Here is an 18,272-nt window from a genome sequence, read left to right as displayed (position 1 = left end):
TCCCAATATCTGTCTTTCCTTTTTTTGAAGGGAAGGCGGTTAAACTAACCCTTCGTATCATAATCCTCAAAGCGGCAGTTTGCAACACTCCACTACCATCCCTCCAGCTGGCGGGACACCTTAGCAGGACAACTACTAATATTAGTGAACCAACCGGCTTGTATTTGACTGCCTGTTAATTCTGATTTGGTTCCACATATAAAGTGATTCCAGAATTGAAGCCTGTTGTCTCCTTGCTTATCACTTGAATATCTGAAACGAAGAAGCGATCTAAAAAAATTTAATCATATAAAGATGTTTTATGAAGAATTTCCTCTCGTTTCCAATATCTACGTTTTCTTCTTAATACATTCAAGTTCAGTAGTCAAAAGCATTTGAAAATAAAAATGGAACAAAATGCCTAAGACCAGTAACAATTTAAATCAAATAGCTTTGATTGTTTATACAGGTTAGTATCATGTGCATTCTCATGGTCGCTTTATCAGCGTTTAAAGTAAAAGTCAGAGATACCTGTGTTCAGTGTAGTGGGAAAGTCTGCCGATGCAAATTTGACATGAATCTGGTTAGGCGGAGCATATCAGACCGTATCCTAATAGATCCCGCCAATGATTAATCAAATCCATTCTCAGAAGTGCCGAATTACACTTAGATTATTAGTAGGAAAGGTAATTATTACACACCGAGTGTGTAAAATGCTATATTAACTTTGAATTAAAATAGTGTCACTGACTTTAAATCTGTTCATTTCATCAATGCGAAGTGCGTGTTTTCGGGAGGGAAGGGGTGATTTCTGTGGTACCACCGATGCACCCACGCCTAAGATCGAGTAATAAGGCGTTTTGACATCTGGTAAATTTCTTCAAAATAAAGGTTATAACGCGATTTGAAAAATAAACACGCACGTCGGTTGGAGAAGCAATTAGAAACCGTACAATATCAGGTTAATAAACTTCCTGGCGAGTTCATTTGACGTTTCCTTCCGCGTCTATCAGTCCGACTTTAACAAATAATGGGGAGAGGAGGGAAAGAAGGGGGAGGGGTGCGTTTTCTCCAAACAGATGTTGACAGAAGTCTCAATTCAATGATATTTGTAGATGAAAAAGACAGACATATTGCACTGGCACCGAACTGGCCGCCCAAATCTAGGAAAATGGTCTGGAGGGAAACTAATGATGAAAAAAAAACGTCTACTCCGTCTCAGTTGCCTTAATTAAATGCATGGAAAGAACCGAGAGGCTCACATCTGGTTTCAATATGGTTCTCTTTGATGGCATCAAGTGTTCTTTTCCCATATCAGGCCGCTGCAAGTAATGGGACGTCTATTGCAGCTAGGAGCCCAGACTCCTGCCATTTCCACACATGGGCTCCCCTTCAGTCCTGTTGAGTCCTTTTTCTGAAACCTCACGCAATCTGCGAAATGAGAGCAGGATATTTGGATTGTGTGGTGTGTGTGTGTGTGTGGGGGGGGGGGGGGTTGAGATGACCACTTCTCCACTACTATCGCATATATGTGCAGACATTTAATAAAATCGAAAAAGGAACTGAACCTTTATGTGCCCCCACATCCCAATAACGCATTTAAAAGCGCAGCGAGGATCGCCAACTCAACAAAAAGTTCAGAAAATGCCTATCTGTGAAAAGTTTGGGGTTTTTCCCTCCCCCTTCTGATCGCTGCTGCACAAGTGAAACAAAAGCTAAATGCTCCCAGGGCCAGTTCCACACAGACTCGAGCACTGGCTGTGCGTCGCACGGACTCGGAGCGCCCCCGCCACTACGGGGAGGCGCAGCAGCCTCGCGCACGCAACGGGCACGGTTTCTGTATCTACATCTAGATTTAAAGTATAATTTAGCGCCATCGGATTAGTTTTGCTACAGAATTTTCTTGGCGCTGCTTGTGTAGGTGAGTACATGGCCCTTGCAGTATTTTCTTTTGCCTGAAGCAAGGAACTATTTATGGCCGAATGCAAAGGAAAAGCGGATTCTTTTTTGAAGGGAAGGGGGAGGGGAAGGTGCCCAACGAGTGGTATAAAACATGCAAATTAGTTCTTTAACCGCAATGCAAAACAAGTCTGGGCGAGTTGACGGGATACATAAACAAGTTGACTCTTTGAAGTATTTTCCTGGCTGTCAATTTCTCTCTTTTTTATATGTTTTTCAGATGATAATTACATCTTCTAATGAATTACAAAGGGATCCGAGGCCAGATTACAAGAGAGCAAAGGTTTCATTTGCCCGCTCTAATCAAAGTGGTGGGAGTGCTGTGATGGAGAGGGGTCTGTAGAACGTCAGAGGCACAGAACACAGGGGCTTTGCCACGTAATTACAGGCCTGTACTAGCAGAATCTCGTCTCCCTGGGGTCGCCAATTTTAATTTATTCGGCGCAAAACAATCCCTGGACGGCACTCTGCTGGCTTTTGAAGTGCCAGAAAGGCCTTTTTTCAACAAGCAGAAGTATTGCACACTTCAGAGTTCCCCCGCCTAGAATCTTCCAACCAAAAACTATTTTACCCTCCTGTGTGTGTCTCTCTCTCTCTTATACTAGAGTAAGTTGAGAAACCTCATTCGTACATCTGCAAAACATCATTCTTTCTAAACTGATGTCACCTATGTGAGTCAAGAAGGAAGGACAACTTTTCTTCAAGTTCCTTACTATGTACTGCTGTTGCTTGGGCGCCGGAGAAGTTATCAACTGTAAGGAAAGTTTGTTCATTTTTTTACTTTTTTAACGTTTTGATTTTCCGGCGTGGGGTTCAAGTGTGTGGAGACCTACTCTGAGTATTAGCCTGAACTGGAGACGAGAGGTGCCGAGGTGCAGAAGATTGATAGAATTTGTATATACAAATTTTGTTTTTAAAAGAATTAGTACCTAAACCATGACCTCGAGTTATCCCCACGTTATGGACAGGCAAGCGTCTTCTGTACCCACTCGCTTGGAGAACACTATCACAGCCAGTATGGACAATTTACAGTCTAAAAAGAATTTCACGGTGAGTCACCTGCTGGATCTGGAAGAAGTGGGGGAGATGAATCTTCAGCAGGCCGACGAGGGTGTCAGTGAGGCGGGCAGGAAACTGCTCGAGTCTCCGGTGGTGACCAGCGGCAGTGACACTCCCCAACAAGAAAGTAAGTGTGAAAAAAAACAAAAAAAATGGGGGACAAGGGTTTACTAACAGGATTATCACTGTGGCTCAAAGAGTGATCATCGCATTAACACGTACGTGTAAATGTCGTGGAGCCGTTTGTTATTACGGAAGCGTGGAGATGTCGCTTGGCACAGTCCCGAGGCGCCTTTTATGAAGCAGATGGAGGTAAATGTTTGGGGGGGGGGGTAAGAAAAACAGAACTCTTTAAAGTTGATGATGCAGCATTACTTCTACATACTCGCTTTCCATTTTGAATACGTCCCTAGTGCAAACACATTAAAAACGATTTTTAAAACTAACAATTAACAGTCTGTGTCGGGAGTGCCGGTACCTTCATGCAGTAAAGTCTCCACTGAGATTATTGAAGAGACATTGTATGGAGACGTAGAAGATGCATGGTGATTGTATCTTAGAATTGTTAGGTTCAGATGTCTATATGGATAATAACACTAAATACAATTCAGTTGGCATAAAGGGAAGCGTTGTTAAGTTCATAGTTAATTGTACGAAGAAGAATACGCCGTTCAGCTATTTAGCAGAGCGTCACCCCCATTAGCAGAACCATGTTGCTTTTGATCGCTCATTGTCTGAGAACATGTGTAGCCATTACAAGTGGACGTATTGAATTTGACAAAAGTGCTTTAAGTGTCCCCACAGACAACAACACTGGTAATGACAGCTAATCTGATTAGTTTGATAAATTGATTGGTCATGCATCAACGATAAAAGACGACAACTTTGTTTTCAATGAATCATGCCTAGCATGTAAAGTTAAGGAAACATTTACTTCTAATTATCCACGGCAATACTCTGGCCAAAACTCACTCGCTCCCCGTGCACAAAATAACTCTGATTTTTATCACTTTTGGAGTCAAATAATTTCAATCTCCAGTAAAACTTGAATCTTTTATATTTCCTGTAAGCTTTGAATATGAAGGGAAGTGTGCTCAGCCATGGAAATTATTTATATATATCTCTCTATATATATGTTATGTAGACAGAGGCCCGCGTGAATAAAACGGTATTAGTTCGCACATGATTTGATTGGGGACACTCCGTTTTATATCAGAAAAATTACTGGCCCCCTTAAAAAAAGTTCAATTCCATTCTCTTCCAGGTCTGGCACCAGTTGGCTAATAAAAGATAAGGGGAAAGCGTGTAAATTCTTAGCTTCTTTCATCCTTGAGCAGTTAAGATAAAAATTGTTAGAAGTTTTCCGCCTGTCCTTGGATCAGAGTGAGTCTGTTGCTGGCTGATTGATGTATAGCGTTCAGAATGTCCCCCTCTCTCATTCTCTCTCTGTCTTTCTCTCTCCTTGCCTCCAGAGACCCCTACTGACTATTAGATACGGCTTATTGAACTGGCCTGGCCTAAATTCATCAGCCCCCACCCCTTTACATTTCTCTGACAGCACAGCAGATGTGGATCGGCGCCGGCAATGTGCCCCTGACCGGAGATCTGCCTTGATCCCCTGGTCTGAGAATCTGCCCCAAGCAACACAGCCTGACATTCTGAGAAGGCCCCGGGAAACGATCGCTAACGTTTTATAGTTTATGGTTCTCCCACTACGTTTTAACAATCCAATTATGAAACACGTTGCTGGTTGAGAACATTCTGTCGCTGAAACGAGTTTCTTAATGCCAGCTATTAAGTCAAAAAGAATATTGAAAGAGAGGAAAAGAATTTCGTGCTATCAAGATAACGCATGCTTTGAAATGGAGATCCATCCTTCCCAATAAAGAATTTAAGATTAAATGGACTGTATTAACCGCTGGCCTCCAAGAGAGTGATGGTAGTCAACACCTTTTAACAAAAGTAGCAGGTTACTGGAAGATAGGTCAACAACCAGTGTCACTTTAGACACCATGAGGAGAGATTTCGGGTGGTTTCACATAAACCCAGGGGATGAGCAATACAGTTTTACACACTTCATACATTTAAACACTTGCGGCATTGACGCCAGTCAGGCAGGAACCGACTCGGCGCTATAGTCAGAAAGTAAACAGAAATAGAGCAGAGATTTATACAATTAAATCAACGTTTCTAGAAGTTTTGGAACATAGTTTGCTTCCTCCTTGAACTAATAAAGAACTGGAGTTTTACCTGCACAGTGAACATATTAAGGATTCTCAGCAGTTGAGATCGTAACACAATAATGTCTCAGAACTGAAAAGCTGTTGCATAATCTTTCAGCAGTTCATTTTCTCCGGTAGAATGAAAGGCAAGTGTTCCAGAAACAAGGTGATTATAATATGTTTCTATTAATAAAGTTGTTATTTATTAATCTGATTCGCAGTTTTAATCATTGGTTGCAGCTGTAAATGATTATTTAATATTTGACAATAAGATGTTTTTAACAGAGGTCTCCAGTGGATTTACTCGGTGATTATAATTTGCTGAAGTCTTGCTCTGAGGTATTTTCGAACTGAATCAATCCATCCATTAACTGTCGTTCTATGCAGCCGCCAAGGAAATCGCAAAATACATAATGCCTTGCGCAAGATTGCAAACCAATTAACGTACCCTTATATAACAGTACTGGAATGTAGGTTCCAAGCTGGAGGAAGGGTGGAATGCAAAGCCTATACCGCAACAGAAATCAATTGTCTAAAAATTCCGTCCAGCCCGCTGGTACTTAAGACATTATACAGCTGTGTCTTCGATTAATGTGCGAATCAGGGACAATAATTATACCAAACACTTTAACCGGTTCAGGCAAGTGGCTTTATTTATAAAACAGCATGCACAGCATCCACTGTAATAAAATTGTGCTGCCTTCCTAACCATGCATTTCCCCCACTATTTTGCATATATTCCCACATATTCACCATGAACCGGTGGTTAATTCTTAGTGCGGTGTATTATGACTTAGAGTTACTTCTTACAATATGTAATTCACAATCATCATATAAAAATATTGTTCATCAAGATATAATGTCAGGCCATGGAAGCAAAAAACTGGAATTGCCGAGATACACCTACGCGAAATATACTTTTTAGTATGAGGAGGATGGTCATTTCATTATAGTTTTAGTCAGTAAAAAATAGCCCTTTGGCGGACAAAAGAAAACATTCACTTAAAATTTCTCTATCCTCACGTAATTTCCCTGTGCTAAGAAGTTCCCTCTCGTGGTTTCAATTTCAGTTGCAGCTAGCGAAACCTGTACGATATTGACGCTCAGAACGCTAATCCTCTCATCAATCAAAGCATAGGCCAGGTTTTTGGAAACGGGAATTACAGATAAAAGAAACGGAGATTTCTCTAAGTGGAGGATGCAGTTCTGGGCATTCGGGGCAGAAATAATGTTGGAAGAATATGGAACACACAGACACTGCTAAATTTATGATTCATAAATTTGATTCATAAACAAATACCATTGCGAAGGGACTCGAAAAGCAACGGGATAGATTCATCTGATAAAGTCATATCAAATACCAGGGACGTAAAACTCACAGACACCTATGGTTAACGTAAGTAGCTAGGATCAGCAGGCCGTTCCGACTGGAAATTTACCCCTGAGCAGACTATGCCAAGTATGGATGCAGAAACGATTTTATTTTCGTAGATTATGGATTCTCCTCAATTTAAGAATTAGAGTAACATTAATACAATGATAACGATCGATCTTCGCGGGCAAGTTGCTGACGGGTAAACTCAGTAGTGAAATGGAAAGACGGGCTGAACAATTGCTGCGGTACATGTTCTTAAAGTCCCTTGTACTCCAAGTAGAGATTTTTTTTCTCTCTCTTTAATTCTGCAAGTGCTAACTGATTAAACGGTGCGTGTAATTGTTTTTATGGAGTGTAGGTGATAAAATAAACACAGAGCAGAAGAAGAAGCGGAAGCAGCGGAGGAACAGGACCACATTCAACAGCAGCCAACTGCAGGCTCTGGAGAGGGTTTTTGAGAGGACGCACTACCCCGACGCATTTGTACGCGAGGATCTGGCCAGACGAGTCAACCTCACTGAAGCCAGGGTCCAGGTAGTTTTTTATTCCGTTTTATATTTAGAACAATTGACTTTTCGGTGCACTCTACTCTTTTAGTAAATTAAAAAAAAGAATTAGAGAAAGCTATAGAGAGGAAGGAAGTTATTAACGCAGTGTTGCTGCTACCCACATTATCACCAGTGCGGTTTTTTTTTGCCCTCTACTAAAGAGTGGCTGAATACTAAATCAACCTAGCTCCAAATTATTTGCTCACAGTGAAGTAAAGCTCACAATAAAGCGATATTGCCACAGACTGGTCGGATTCGGCACTGACTTAATACTTCATTATTTCATGTGCAGTGAGTATAACATTTATCACTTTATGAGCATAATACCCAGAAATGTGCGTGATTTATACCTTGTTTACTCTCTAATTTTCCAACATTGCACAATCTCGATCGGATTCCAATGTTCGGTACATCTTCTGGCGATTTTAACGTATCAAATGTTAAACGATGTCCATAATTAGTGGCTGTTGTTGCGGCGAGTCTTTATGTTCCGAAGATTGATAGCATATATGAAGTGGGATTCTAAATTAGAGTGACTGGAAATGGCCACTTAGTGACCTGGCTATCAGGTACTGTTTTCATTTCAAAAGTAAACACAGTGCCCGGAGCAAACTGTAAGAATGGCAACAACGAATCTCAAAGGCAGGAAAGAACAAGAACGAATATGCCAGTCAAACAGACAGCACAATGTTGGCCAGTTTTGTTTCGTTCAAACATTATATTCCTCTGTGCTGGAGATCTAGTGTGTCAAACATTACAGTCGAAATAATTGTGCCTTGGTTTTACATTTAAAGCTCCTTTTCAACTTATATACCGAACGTTTAAATATTTCATGTGAATTTACTTGCGTGCAGCATAAATGGTATCAGTTGTCCGTTCTTAAAATAAATTATTTTACAGTCGGATATAGTTTCATGATAAAGTAGTTGACAAAGCGTACCGTGCCACACAATATGTACCGTGGATAAACAACATTAGTTAAAAAGTGAAAGACAGCGACACACCAGATATAGACAGTGCTGTTACGTCCATTGTAAAATATGCACTTTAAACTGTGAAGAAGAGAAAATCTGCAGATGCCGAAAATTCAAGCAACACACACGAAATGCTGGAGGAACTCAGCAGGCCAGGCAGCATCTATGGAAAAAAAGTACAGTCGACGTTTTGGTCGCAACCCTTCGGCAGAACTATACTGCTGCAAGTTCATAAACGAAACCTGATCAGCAGAATTGTTTTCTAGATAAATTTTAAATGAATTTTTCTTCCTGAGCAGAGTCGGTGTAACACACCAGAGTACGTATGAAGTACATCACAAATTGTTGAATATTTATAGTGTGGCAAAACAGAATACAGTTTGCCTGGCAAATAAAGCAATATATGTAGGTTGGTGTGACCACTTGCTCCAGTCCAAGGAAATCTGCCATGTACTACGATCTTGCAGGAATTCCCACGCTGCAACTGATCCAAATATAAGAAAATGGCAAGGGACCTGATGCAATGGGTACCTACCGACTGACCAACAAATCTACCTATCACATACCTCTGGATCAAGTGTGCATAAAGTGGGTTAAAAACTTCGTACTGGTGAAATATTATCCAGTCTTCCCACCCTCCAATGCAGATCCAATGTGCCATGCTCATTGGGAGTTTTCATTGGACTAGAGCAAGTGATCATTTCAAATTACCTACACTGCATTGTTTGTTATGGTACAGTATCCACAATCCCTGCAGTGTGCCACCAGGATTTGCTTCCTGGCATTCTGGAGAACATGCCAGATCAGATGGTCTGGGTGGAAGTCAGGGAGTACTGGTGCTCTGTCACACAGACCAGAGAAGAAGTTATGTTCCCTGGCATTGTACCTACGTTCCATATCCCTCTATTTTCAGGCTCAGCAGGAAAATTATAATACCTCATGTCCCACTGTCCACCACCACTAACATGGTACAGATCAGATATAGGTCAGGTTTCCAGTCCAGACTGAGCCTTTTCACATGATAGCCTCTGCATCCAAGCCATACCAATGAATGTTATTCTGTGATTTAGTTCTTCCCCTAATTTTGTTTATTCCTGTCACAGACAGGCAAAATCAATCGGTTGAACAGTTAAGAGATAGAGTTGTGGGCTTTTTTTTTTAGAAAGGTCAGGAAAGACACTTAGAATGGACTGCCAACTTTGCCAATTTCTAAATGGACTTCTCTGAATCTGTAATTCTTCCTAAGTTTGCCTCCAAACTATTGCCAAAATATATTTGAAAAATAAACCCCCAGCAGAATGATTTAGACTGATTAGATTCCCATTTACAAGGGGTTTTTTTTATTCTGAAAAGAAAAAATACCACAATTAAAATGGAAATGTGCTATGTGGATTCACCCCCATAAGCAAGACAGTGTAGTGTCATTTTGTTTTAACTGGATATAACGATGACTATCCTCTGTATTCCACTTTGCAGGGAAGAGAGTTATGTCAGTATTGAGCATTTTTTTTATTCTTTACAGTACAACGGCCTGTTCTTTGCTGTACGGTACTAATGGTACTGCCCATAAATGTAATATTGCAATACGTCTTATTGCCAGTAAAGCAAAATGCTCATGCTCTTGATTAGAATTGCAATTTATATTGAAAATTGCAGTACTGTTACAATTATATTCCTTTGAGACCTGAGGGAGATTGTTTCTCAAGCTTTATATAGCTGACTTTCAGTCCCCATGAATGCCGAGAGCTGTAAATTACAGCACTTTCAGGTGCCAGCCTGAATGGACCTTCACTGGAACAAGTTTTGATGTATGCATCCTCAACTCTTTTACATCATAAGCTTCAAAATAATAAACATAGAAAATACTGCAATAGTTGAACTATCAGATGACCTTAAAATATGAGTTTAAATTTGAATATATTGACTTGAGAAACCAGATTCAATGGAACATTTGCACTCAGAATGTATTGGAGCCCTGACATCAGTTTGCTGGTTTGGAAAATGCATAAATAGCGGACTCATTCCACCTAGACAAGATCAGGTTCAAGTTTATTGTCATCTGACTGTTCATATATACAACCAATTGAAACAACGATCCTCTGAACCATGGTGCACCCACACTACATATATCACATACCACACATTCAGCAAAATATTGTCACAAATAATAAAATATAATTAAAAATGCATGTGAAGTGTGCAGCACGGGTAAACAGCTCACTGTCCTAGTGACAAGACCTCGGTGGTGGCAGGGTCTTACAGCCTGAGGAAGAAGCTGTTAACCCAGTCTGGCAGTCTTAGTCCTTATGTTTCTATACCTCCTTCTTGATGGTAGTGGGTCAAAGAGATTGTGGGACAGGTGATCCAGATCCTCAATGATGCTTCGTACACAATGCTCCTGGAATTTGGAATTTTTGAAGATGATTCAGCAATCTCCCTGCTCATTTCCTTGCGCAATGAACCATTCCAGTACCATTGTTCCAAATCAAAATAAAATTACAAGGTACAATTTAATGTTGTGCCCTGAAATGCCTCCTCAGAGACTGCATCTTCAAAGTCTTTTTCTCCCCATCACATGACGATTATTAAAATGAATCCCTAAAACCTTTTACTCGGTTCATGCCTTATTACAGAATTTCATGAATGATGTATCTTTAGCCTGGCAAGAAAATGAGCCAACAAGTTTTAAGGCAGAGCTGGAATGGGAAACGATGTTTAAGTGCACAGGATTTATTGTTTTATTCTCTCCTTTCAGGTTTGGTTTCAAAACAGAAGAGCAAAATTCCGCCGAAATGAGAGAGCTTTGCTGGCCAGTAAAAATGCATCCATTCTCAAATCATTCAGTGGAGAGGCAGTGGAGCAACCCATGGCACCCCGCCCTGCACCCAGAGCCCAGGATTACCTGTCCTGGGGAACAACATCTCCATATGGGTAATCTCTTATTGGTAATATATATATGTCATAACCACATTGCCTGGAAATTGCCATGATATAGTACCGCCAGTCTCTCGTGAACGTAGCCTCCGAAGTTCAGAATTAACCTCCCACCCCCAATATGGCACTCTGCATAAATTTGTCAATAAATTAATTAAATTTTATGTTGTATCCCCAATTCCAGATCATGCAGCCTGGTGTTAACTCTGCACTGTGAGCAATATGAATTTGATCAACAATTTCATTATAAGCGCAGCTGAAATTTGATGTCCAGAACCCAAAGAACATTTAGTATTGTCTTATGGTTAATTGATAGTACAAATGCAATATGTAAGCTACCTAAATGCAATAATATATGGAAACAGGTGTTTACAGAATAATATACTATTAGATTTGTCAAGGTGACTGTATTTCAGCTACCAAGCTTATTCAATATCTTTATAAAATGGAAGGTGTTGTAGAAATTAAAATGCGTGATCTGCCTATTTTTATAACAACAATTTGTAAAATCACAATGATGAGGCAATTCAATAGAATTACAAAATTAGATAAACACCTACATGCCAGGAACTGGTGATTGTCACTGCAGTGTGTGCTCATTCTCATTACTGCAGGGAATTTGTTGTGCTCTGTAAATCCAGACTGAGAAATATTTCTGACCATTTTCACATCCTAGAGAATATTTGACAGAAAGTTCGAATTAAATTCAGTGTAGACCCAAATGGGAAACTCTCTTGTTCTCAGTAATGACCCTAAATGGCCTACAAAAAGTGCACCTGTGCTACTTGCTGCTTTTCTTCTGAAAGTTGTCAGTACATAGCCCGTATTCTTTGCTTCAGATAATCAGGACCCAAAACAATAATCATGTCGGTAGGCATATTTCTTGGCATGCAAGAAATCAATATCCCCATGGCAGGAAAACAAAAGCCATCACTTTGGCAGCAGACATTGCTGTGGTAACAAGGAACTGAGTTATACATGGACTTGGTTCCTATTCAGAACTGTACAATAGACTACGTATTGTATATAAAGTTCTAAAATATTTTGTATCAATTATCAGTTTATGAATGGAATCTCAAATTCAACTCTCTGGCTTTAACTCATCTCCAGAATATCATTTTACAGTTCTTGAAATTAAAATAGTCTGCTCTGTATATACATGTTGATTAAGATGAATTAAAAAGAGATAAGGAAAATATTGAAAGTCCGTCTGCTTTCTGAAAGTCTTCTGATTTCTGAATTTTTTCCCCATTTAGAAAATAGTCTATCCCTTTATTCATTCTGCCAAAGTACCTGAATATACTTTATATATATATATATACTATATATTCCATCTGCCTTTGCATTGTCCATCTTCCTAATTTGTCCAAGACCTTCTGCAGACTCTCTCATCCAGATTATTAATAGATAATGTGAAATATAGAGGACCCAATACCAATCTCAGCAGAATACCATTAGCTACTGGCAGCCAACCAGAAAAGGCCCTTTTATTCCCATTCTTTCCTCTTGCCAGTCAGCCAGTATTCTATCAAAGCTTTCCTGTAATATCATGGGCTCTTATCATGTTTAACAGCCTTAGGTGTGACACCTTGTGAAAGGTCTTTTGAAAAACCAAGTAAACAACATCTGCTGACTTTTTCTGTTACTTCCTCAAAGAATTCCAATAGATTTGTCAGGCAAAATTTCCCATTAAGGAAACCATGCTGATCACCTGATCTTATCATGCACCTCCAAGAATCCTGAAGCCACTTCCTTAATAATGTAATCTAACATCTTACCAACCACTGAAGTGTGACTAACTGGGCTATAATTTCCTGTTTTTTGCCTCCCTCACTTCTTAAAAAGATGAATGAGAATCATGTTTAATATCACTGATATTTGTTGTGAAATTTGTTGTTTTGCAAACAGCACTACAGTGCAACGTATTACAATACTACAAATTACAATAAGAAATATATATTTAAAATTAATTAAATAAACAGTGCAGAAAGAGAGCAAAGGTAGTGTTCATGGGTTGGTTCATCATCTGCTCAGAAATATGATGGTGGAGGGAAAAAGTGGAGTAACATTTGCAGTTTTCTGGAACCATTCCAAAATCTAGTGATTCTTTTAAAGTTCACTACTAGTGTCTCTACAATCTCTTCAGCTACTCTTTTCAAAACCCTGACATGTAGTCCAAGTGGTACAGTGATTTTATCTACCTTCAGACCCTAGAGCTTCTCAAGCACCTTCTCCTTAGTAATATGAACTGCACTCAATTGTGCCTTCTGACACTCACTGCTGTCTTCCACAGTGAAAACTGGCACAAAAAGTTTGTACACCATTTCTCTCCAGCATCATTTTCCAGCACTCCTATGTCCATACTTACCTCTGTTTTACTCTTTTCTGAAAGATCTTTTAGTATCCTCTTTTATGTTATTGACTAGATTACCTTCATCTTTTCTCCCCTTATTGCTTTCTTAGTTGCCTTCTGTTGATTTTTAAAAGCTTCTCAATCCTCCAGCTTTCCACTAATTTTTGCTATATTATATGCTCTTTCTTTTACTTTTATGCTGTCTTTGACTTCCCTTGTCAGTTACATTTACCTCATTCTCCCTATACAATACTTCTTCTTTGGGATGTATTTATTCTGCACCTTCCGAATCACTCCCAGAAACTCCAGCCATTGCTGTCCTTCTGCCATTCTTGCTAATGTCCCCTTACAATCAATTTTCCCCAGCAACTCTCTCATACCTCTGTAATTCTCTTTAATCTTCTGAGGTTTAATTGCTCTTTTCCATAACTTCCGATTACTACACCATACACAAACTGGATTGAATGTCATATTTATAATTAGATTGAGAAATTTTGCAATGCATTAAATACATTCAAGAGATGGCATTCAAAATGATAGCTACTAGCTATTAATTATACACCCAGATTTTGAGATTTTTTTTGTTTTAATAGGAACCTATAATTTGGTGGTTAACTTTTTGATGGTTCATCTCATACTTGTCAGGAACCAGCTGTGACTTGTTAAATTTGTTTGCTCAGGTTAATTAATGAATTCAGGAAAGAGATTATACCATTCTGCGTTTCTTGTGACAATCACAGTTATGGATTTCAACTTGGGTAGTTGTAAATAAAAAGCAACAGAAGTATTGTATAATGGCATGATTATATTCGGTGGATAAAATTTACCTGATATGTTTAATATTATGATAGTTTAAATACATTTTATTGAGTGAATTTACATTGCTGTCAGTTTCATGATTTAAGACTAAATGAAGTAATTCTTTTAAAGGGGAAATGTGAGTTAATTGCAGATATTATTACTAAGAAATGCAGTCTCTCATACCCCTTGTCTTGTTTTGTTTTATATTTTAAAGTTGTCCTAATTGGAGGCATAAGACCAATGATTTAGTTTACAAGATATCATGAAACTATAGTGATTTCATCAGAATAGAGGGCTGTATACAGGACTATTAAAAGATTGTCTCTGCTAAAAAAACAGCAAATTAGATAAGCAGCATAATTCCTTGTATAAATGCTATTCCCTTTTCTCAGTTCCTTTGACTCCACCACATCTATTTTCAGGATGAGGCTTTCCTTTCTACAGCCTCAGAGATATCCTCCTTCTTCAAAGAATGGGGTTTCCCTTCCTGCTCCATTGATGCTGCCCTCACCCACATCTCCTCCATTTCCCAGACATCTGCTCTCACCCTATCTTACTGACCACTCCATGCGATTCTGCATCCAACACATCATTCTCCGCAATGTCCATCATCTTCAAAGGGATCCTACCACCAGACACATTATTACTTCTCCCTACCCTCTGCAGGGATCACTTCCTCCATGATTCCTTGTCTATTCATCACTCCCCACTAATCTGCCTCCTGGCACTTATTCCTGCAAGCGGCCAAGTGCTACACCTGCCCATTCGCCTCCACCGTCACCTCCGTTCAGGGCCCCAAACAGTCCTTCCAGAAGAGGTAACACTTTCACTGTGAAGCTGCTGGGGTCACCTGTTGTATCTGGTGGCCCACAAGTGACCTCGTTTACATTGGTGAGGCCCATCATAAAATGGGGGACCTCCTCATCAAGTAGCTCCACTCCATCCACCAAAAGCAGATCATCCCAATGGCCCAACATTTTAATTCCAATTCCCATTCCTGTTCTGACCTGTGTTTCATGGCCTCCTCTTGTGTCACGATGGGGTATCTTTGGGGTGGAGGAGCAACACCTTATATTCTGCATAGGTAGACTCCAACCAATTGGCATGAATATCGATTTCTTCTCCACTCTTCTATTCCCCACTCTGGCCTTTTACCTCTTCTCACAAGCTTTTCGCCTCCTCCGGTGCCCCTCCTTCTTCCCTTTCTCCAAATATCAACTCTCCTGTCCTATCAGATCTCTTGATCTTCAGCTCTTTAACTTTCCCACCCATCTGGCTTCACCTTTTAGTAATTCTCCTTCCCTTCCCTGTTCCTTTTTAATCCAGCATCCTCACCCTTCATTTCCAGTCCCGAAGACGGGTCTCGGCCTGTAACATTGACTGTTTGTTTATTGACTTGGATGCTGAATTTTTATGTGTGTTGCTTCGGATTTCCAGCATCTACTGAATTTCTTGAATAAATAAGACGGCACTAGCGAGATAAGCGATGCTTTACAGGCTAGGAAACAAAACAACCATTATTATATTAACTGCACTTTTTCTGGACTGCAATCACTGCAATCCACAGCCTGTAATTTCTCTTTTGCCGTTGTGCTTTTGAACCACCTGTACGACCTGCCATTTTTGTGGTATCTTGAAGGATTCAGCAAAATGGAATCTCGAGAATGCAGGTATGGCCACGGTAGCCACTGCTGGAGTGGACGTGGGCTGGATTGAAGTGACGTGACCCCGGCCTAAGAGCAAGAATGGAATCAATGTGTGGCCATCGCTGGAGCAGACTTGGAGCCGGATTAAAGCAGTGGTGCCCAGGCTCAAGAGTGAAAAATGAACTGATGTGTTGCCATTACTGAAACAAACTTGGAGCTGGATTAAAGCAGCGGTGCCTGAGCTCAAGTATGAAAAATGAACTGATGTTTGGCCATTGCTGGGGCAGACTTGGAGCCAGATTGAAGCAGCGGTGCCTGAGCTCGAGTGTGAAAAATGAACCAACATTTGGCCATTGCTGGGGCAACTTGAGACCGGATTAAAGCAGCGGTGCCCGGGCTCGAGTGTGAAAAATGAACCCAGGTTTGGCTGATTTCAGTGCAGAGCCGGATTACAAAGGTCAAAGTGGCAAGGTTGAGGGCGAAGACCAAACTGTGTTCTAATCACTACTCCGGGAGGTTTACTTAGTGCTGATCTGACTCTGTGGCTGTGGCCTGCAGTCATCAGAATCCCAGACGGGGCTTCACTTGCCTCAGCATTGAACTGGCTCCGTGGCTGTGGCCTGCAGCAATCAGGCTGCTGATAGGCTGCAGCGCTAAGCAGGCTCCGTAAGCAGGCTGTGGACTTACTTTCAGGGACTCTGCAGTCCATGTTCTGTGTGTTACTTGTTTACTTTTTGTTGTTTGCGTGATTTGTTCTTTTATTTTCACACTGTGGGCGTTTGACCGTCTTTGTTATGTGTTTTTTTTAAATGGTTCTATTGTGTCTCTTTGTTTTGTAGCTGACTGCAAGAAGATGAATCTCAAGTTGCATATATCAACTAATCTCAACTTACTTTGATAATGTACTTTCAACTTGTTATTTAGAACAACACACATGAAATGCTGGAGGAGCTCAGCAGGTCAGGCAGCATCTATGGAAATTAATAAACAGTTTTCTTTGTTATTTATATTTGTGATAATTCAGCATTTAGTTTTTGAAATGGATATTTACCAACTTTTTATGCAAAATGCTATGTTGAAAATACAATGGAGTTAAAGCAGAATCAGAATCAGGTTTATTATCACCGGCATGTGACATGAAATTTGTTAACTTAGCAGCAACAGTTCAATGCAAAACATAATCTAGCAGAGAGAGAAAAAAAAGAATAAAATAATAATAAAAAGATAAACAAACAAGTAAATCAATTACAGATTTTTGTTTAACACTGAAACAATATAGATTAAAGCAGACAGCTTGGTGAATAAGCAGCTGGGTCGGGGTAGTGTGTGAGAAAGTTAATTTAACTTGCAACCATACTGGAAGCTGATAGCTTATTCATCTGTTGTACATATTGTAAAATCCATCTGAGTTGCTTAAATATTGGATACAAAGTGGTTAAAATATTACAGAGCTGAACTTGTTCATACTTCTGAATGTTTGCTCCCACTTTTCAAAAAGTAACAAAAGAAATCATTCCTGGCACAAATGTTACTAATATTACTCAATGATTTTTTTCATTGTGGTTGATATCTTTGTAGACCAAGGTTCAAAAGTACATTTAATGTCAGAGAAATGTATATAATATACATCCAGAAATGCTTTTTCTTTGCAACCATCCACCATAACAGAGGAGTGCCTCTAAAGAATTAATGACAGTTAAATGTTAGAACCCCAATGTAACCCCCCCAGCTCCCCTCCGTCCCGCGGGTAAGGGGCAGCAAGCAACAATCCTCCTCCCCCCACTGGCGAATAAAGCTTCGGTACCCACCGCCAAGCACTCAAGCGTGAGCAAAGCAATAACAAAGACCCAGACTTGCAGTTACCCCAAAGACTTCTTGTTCACCGTACTCAACATAACACAGGCTCTCTCTCTCTCCCTATTAAGGAGAAAGGGGTGTCTCCATTTCACAACCAGAGGGGAGATGGAACAAGCAGCTCACTGGTTTATGATGTTAAAAGTCTGTGGCATCGCTTTTTCCAAGCTCTGTGCCCAAAGATCTCGGGTCTCTGGGCACACAGCTCACGACACACCGATCTCCTGCCCGGACGCCAACTTCCGATACCCCTCCTCAGCCCCCGCCCCTCCCCCCCACCAGAGCCATGAAATCTCAGTCCTATGAAGGTGAGCGGTGCTCTTAGGCCGAGCCCTTGGCGACCAAATAACGGTAATTCGTGAAACCCCGAGAGCAGGTCCCATTTCCGCAAAGAACCGTAGTCAGCACGTAACTCCAGGTCAGGGTCTTCAAAGGAACCCTGAAAGGGAAAAACAGAGATATTAAAGATGGAAATAGAACTGTTTCCAAAGGTGCAAGCAAAGTAGTCGGTGTTTAGTGCCATCTTAACTAAGCTCTGCCCTCTTCTTTATATTAGTCTGTTAATATT

At 40.3% G+C, this 18,272-nt stretch overlaps 1 protein-coding gene across 2 annotated transcripts in view; it reads left to right on the top strand.

The window, feature by feature from the left end:
- Nucleotides 1-1,764: 1,764 nt before the first annotated feature.
- prrx1b (paired related homeobox 1b) overlaps nt 1,765-18,272 on the top strand; it is a 32,576-nt gene continuing 16,068 nt past the window's right edge. Inside the window, exons 1-5 of one of the 2 annotated variants that reach the window (XM_059983615.1) lie at nt 1,765-1,900; nt 2,159-3,124; nt 6,953-7,128; nt 10,872-11,047; nt 16,690-16,766. In XM_059983615.1, the coding sequence (XP_059839598.1) occupies nt 2,875-3,124; nt 6,953-7,128; nt 10,872-11,047; nt 16,690-16,693 (606 nt within the window). In that variant the 5' untranslated portion in view covers nt 1,765-1,900; nt 2,159-2,874 and the 3' untranslated portion in view covers nt 16,694-16,766. Of the gene's footprint in view, nt 1,901-2,158; nt 3,125-6,952; nt 7,129-10,871; nt 11,048-16,689; nt 16,767-18,272 lie in introns of those variants that run through there. The other variant, XM_059983614.1, reaches the window with a different exon arrangement.

Source organism: Hypanus sabinus, chromosome 11, assembly GCF_030144855.1.
Source record: "Hypanus sabinus isolate sHypSab1 chromosome 11, sHypSab1.hap1, whole genome shotgun sequence".
Lineage (NCBI taxonomy): Eukaryota > Metazoa > Chordata > Chondrichthyes > Myliobatiformes > Dasyatidae > Hypanus > Hypanus sabinus.
This window is presented reverse-complemented; position numbering and strand designations above follow the sequence as displayed.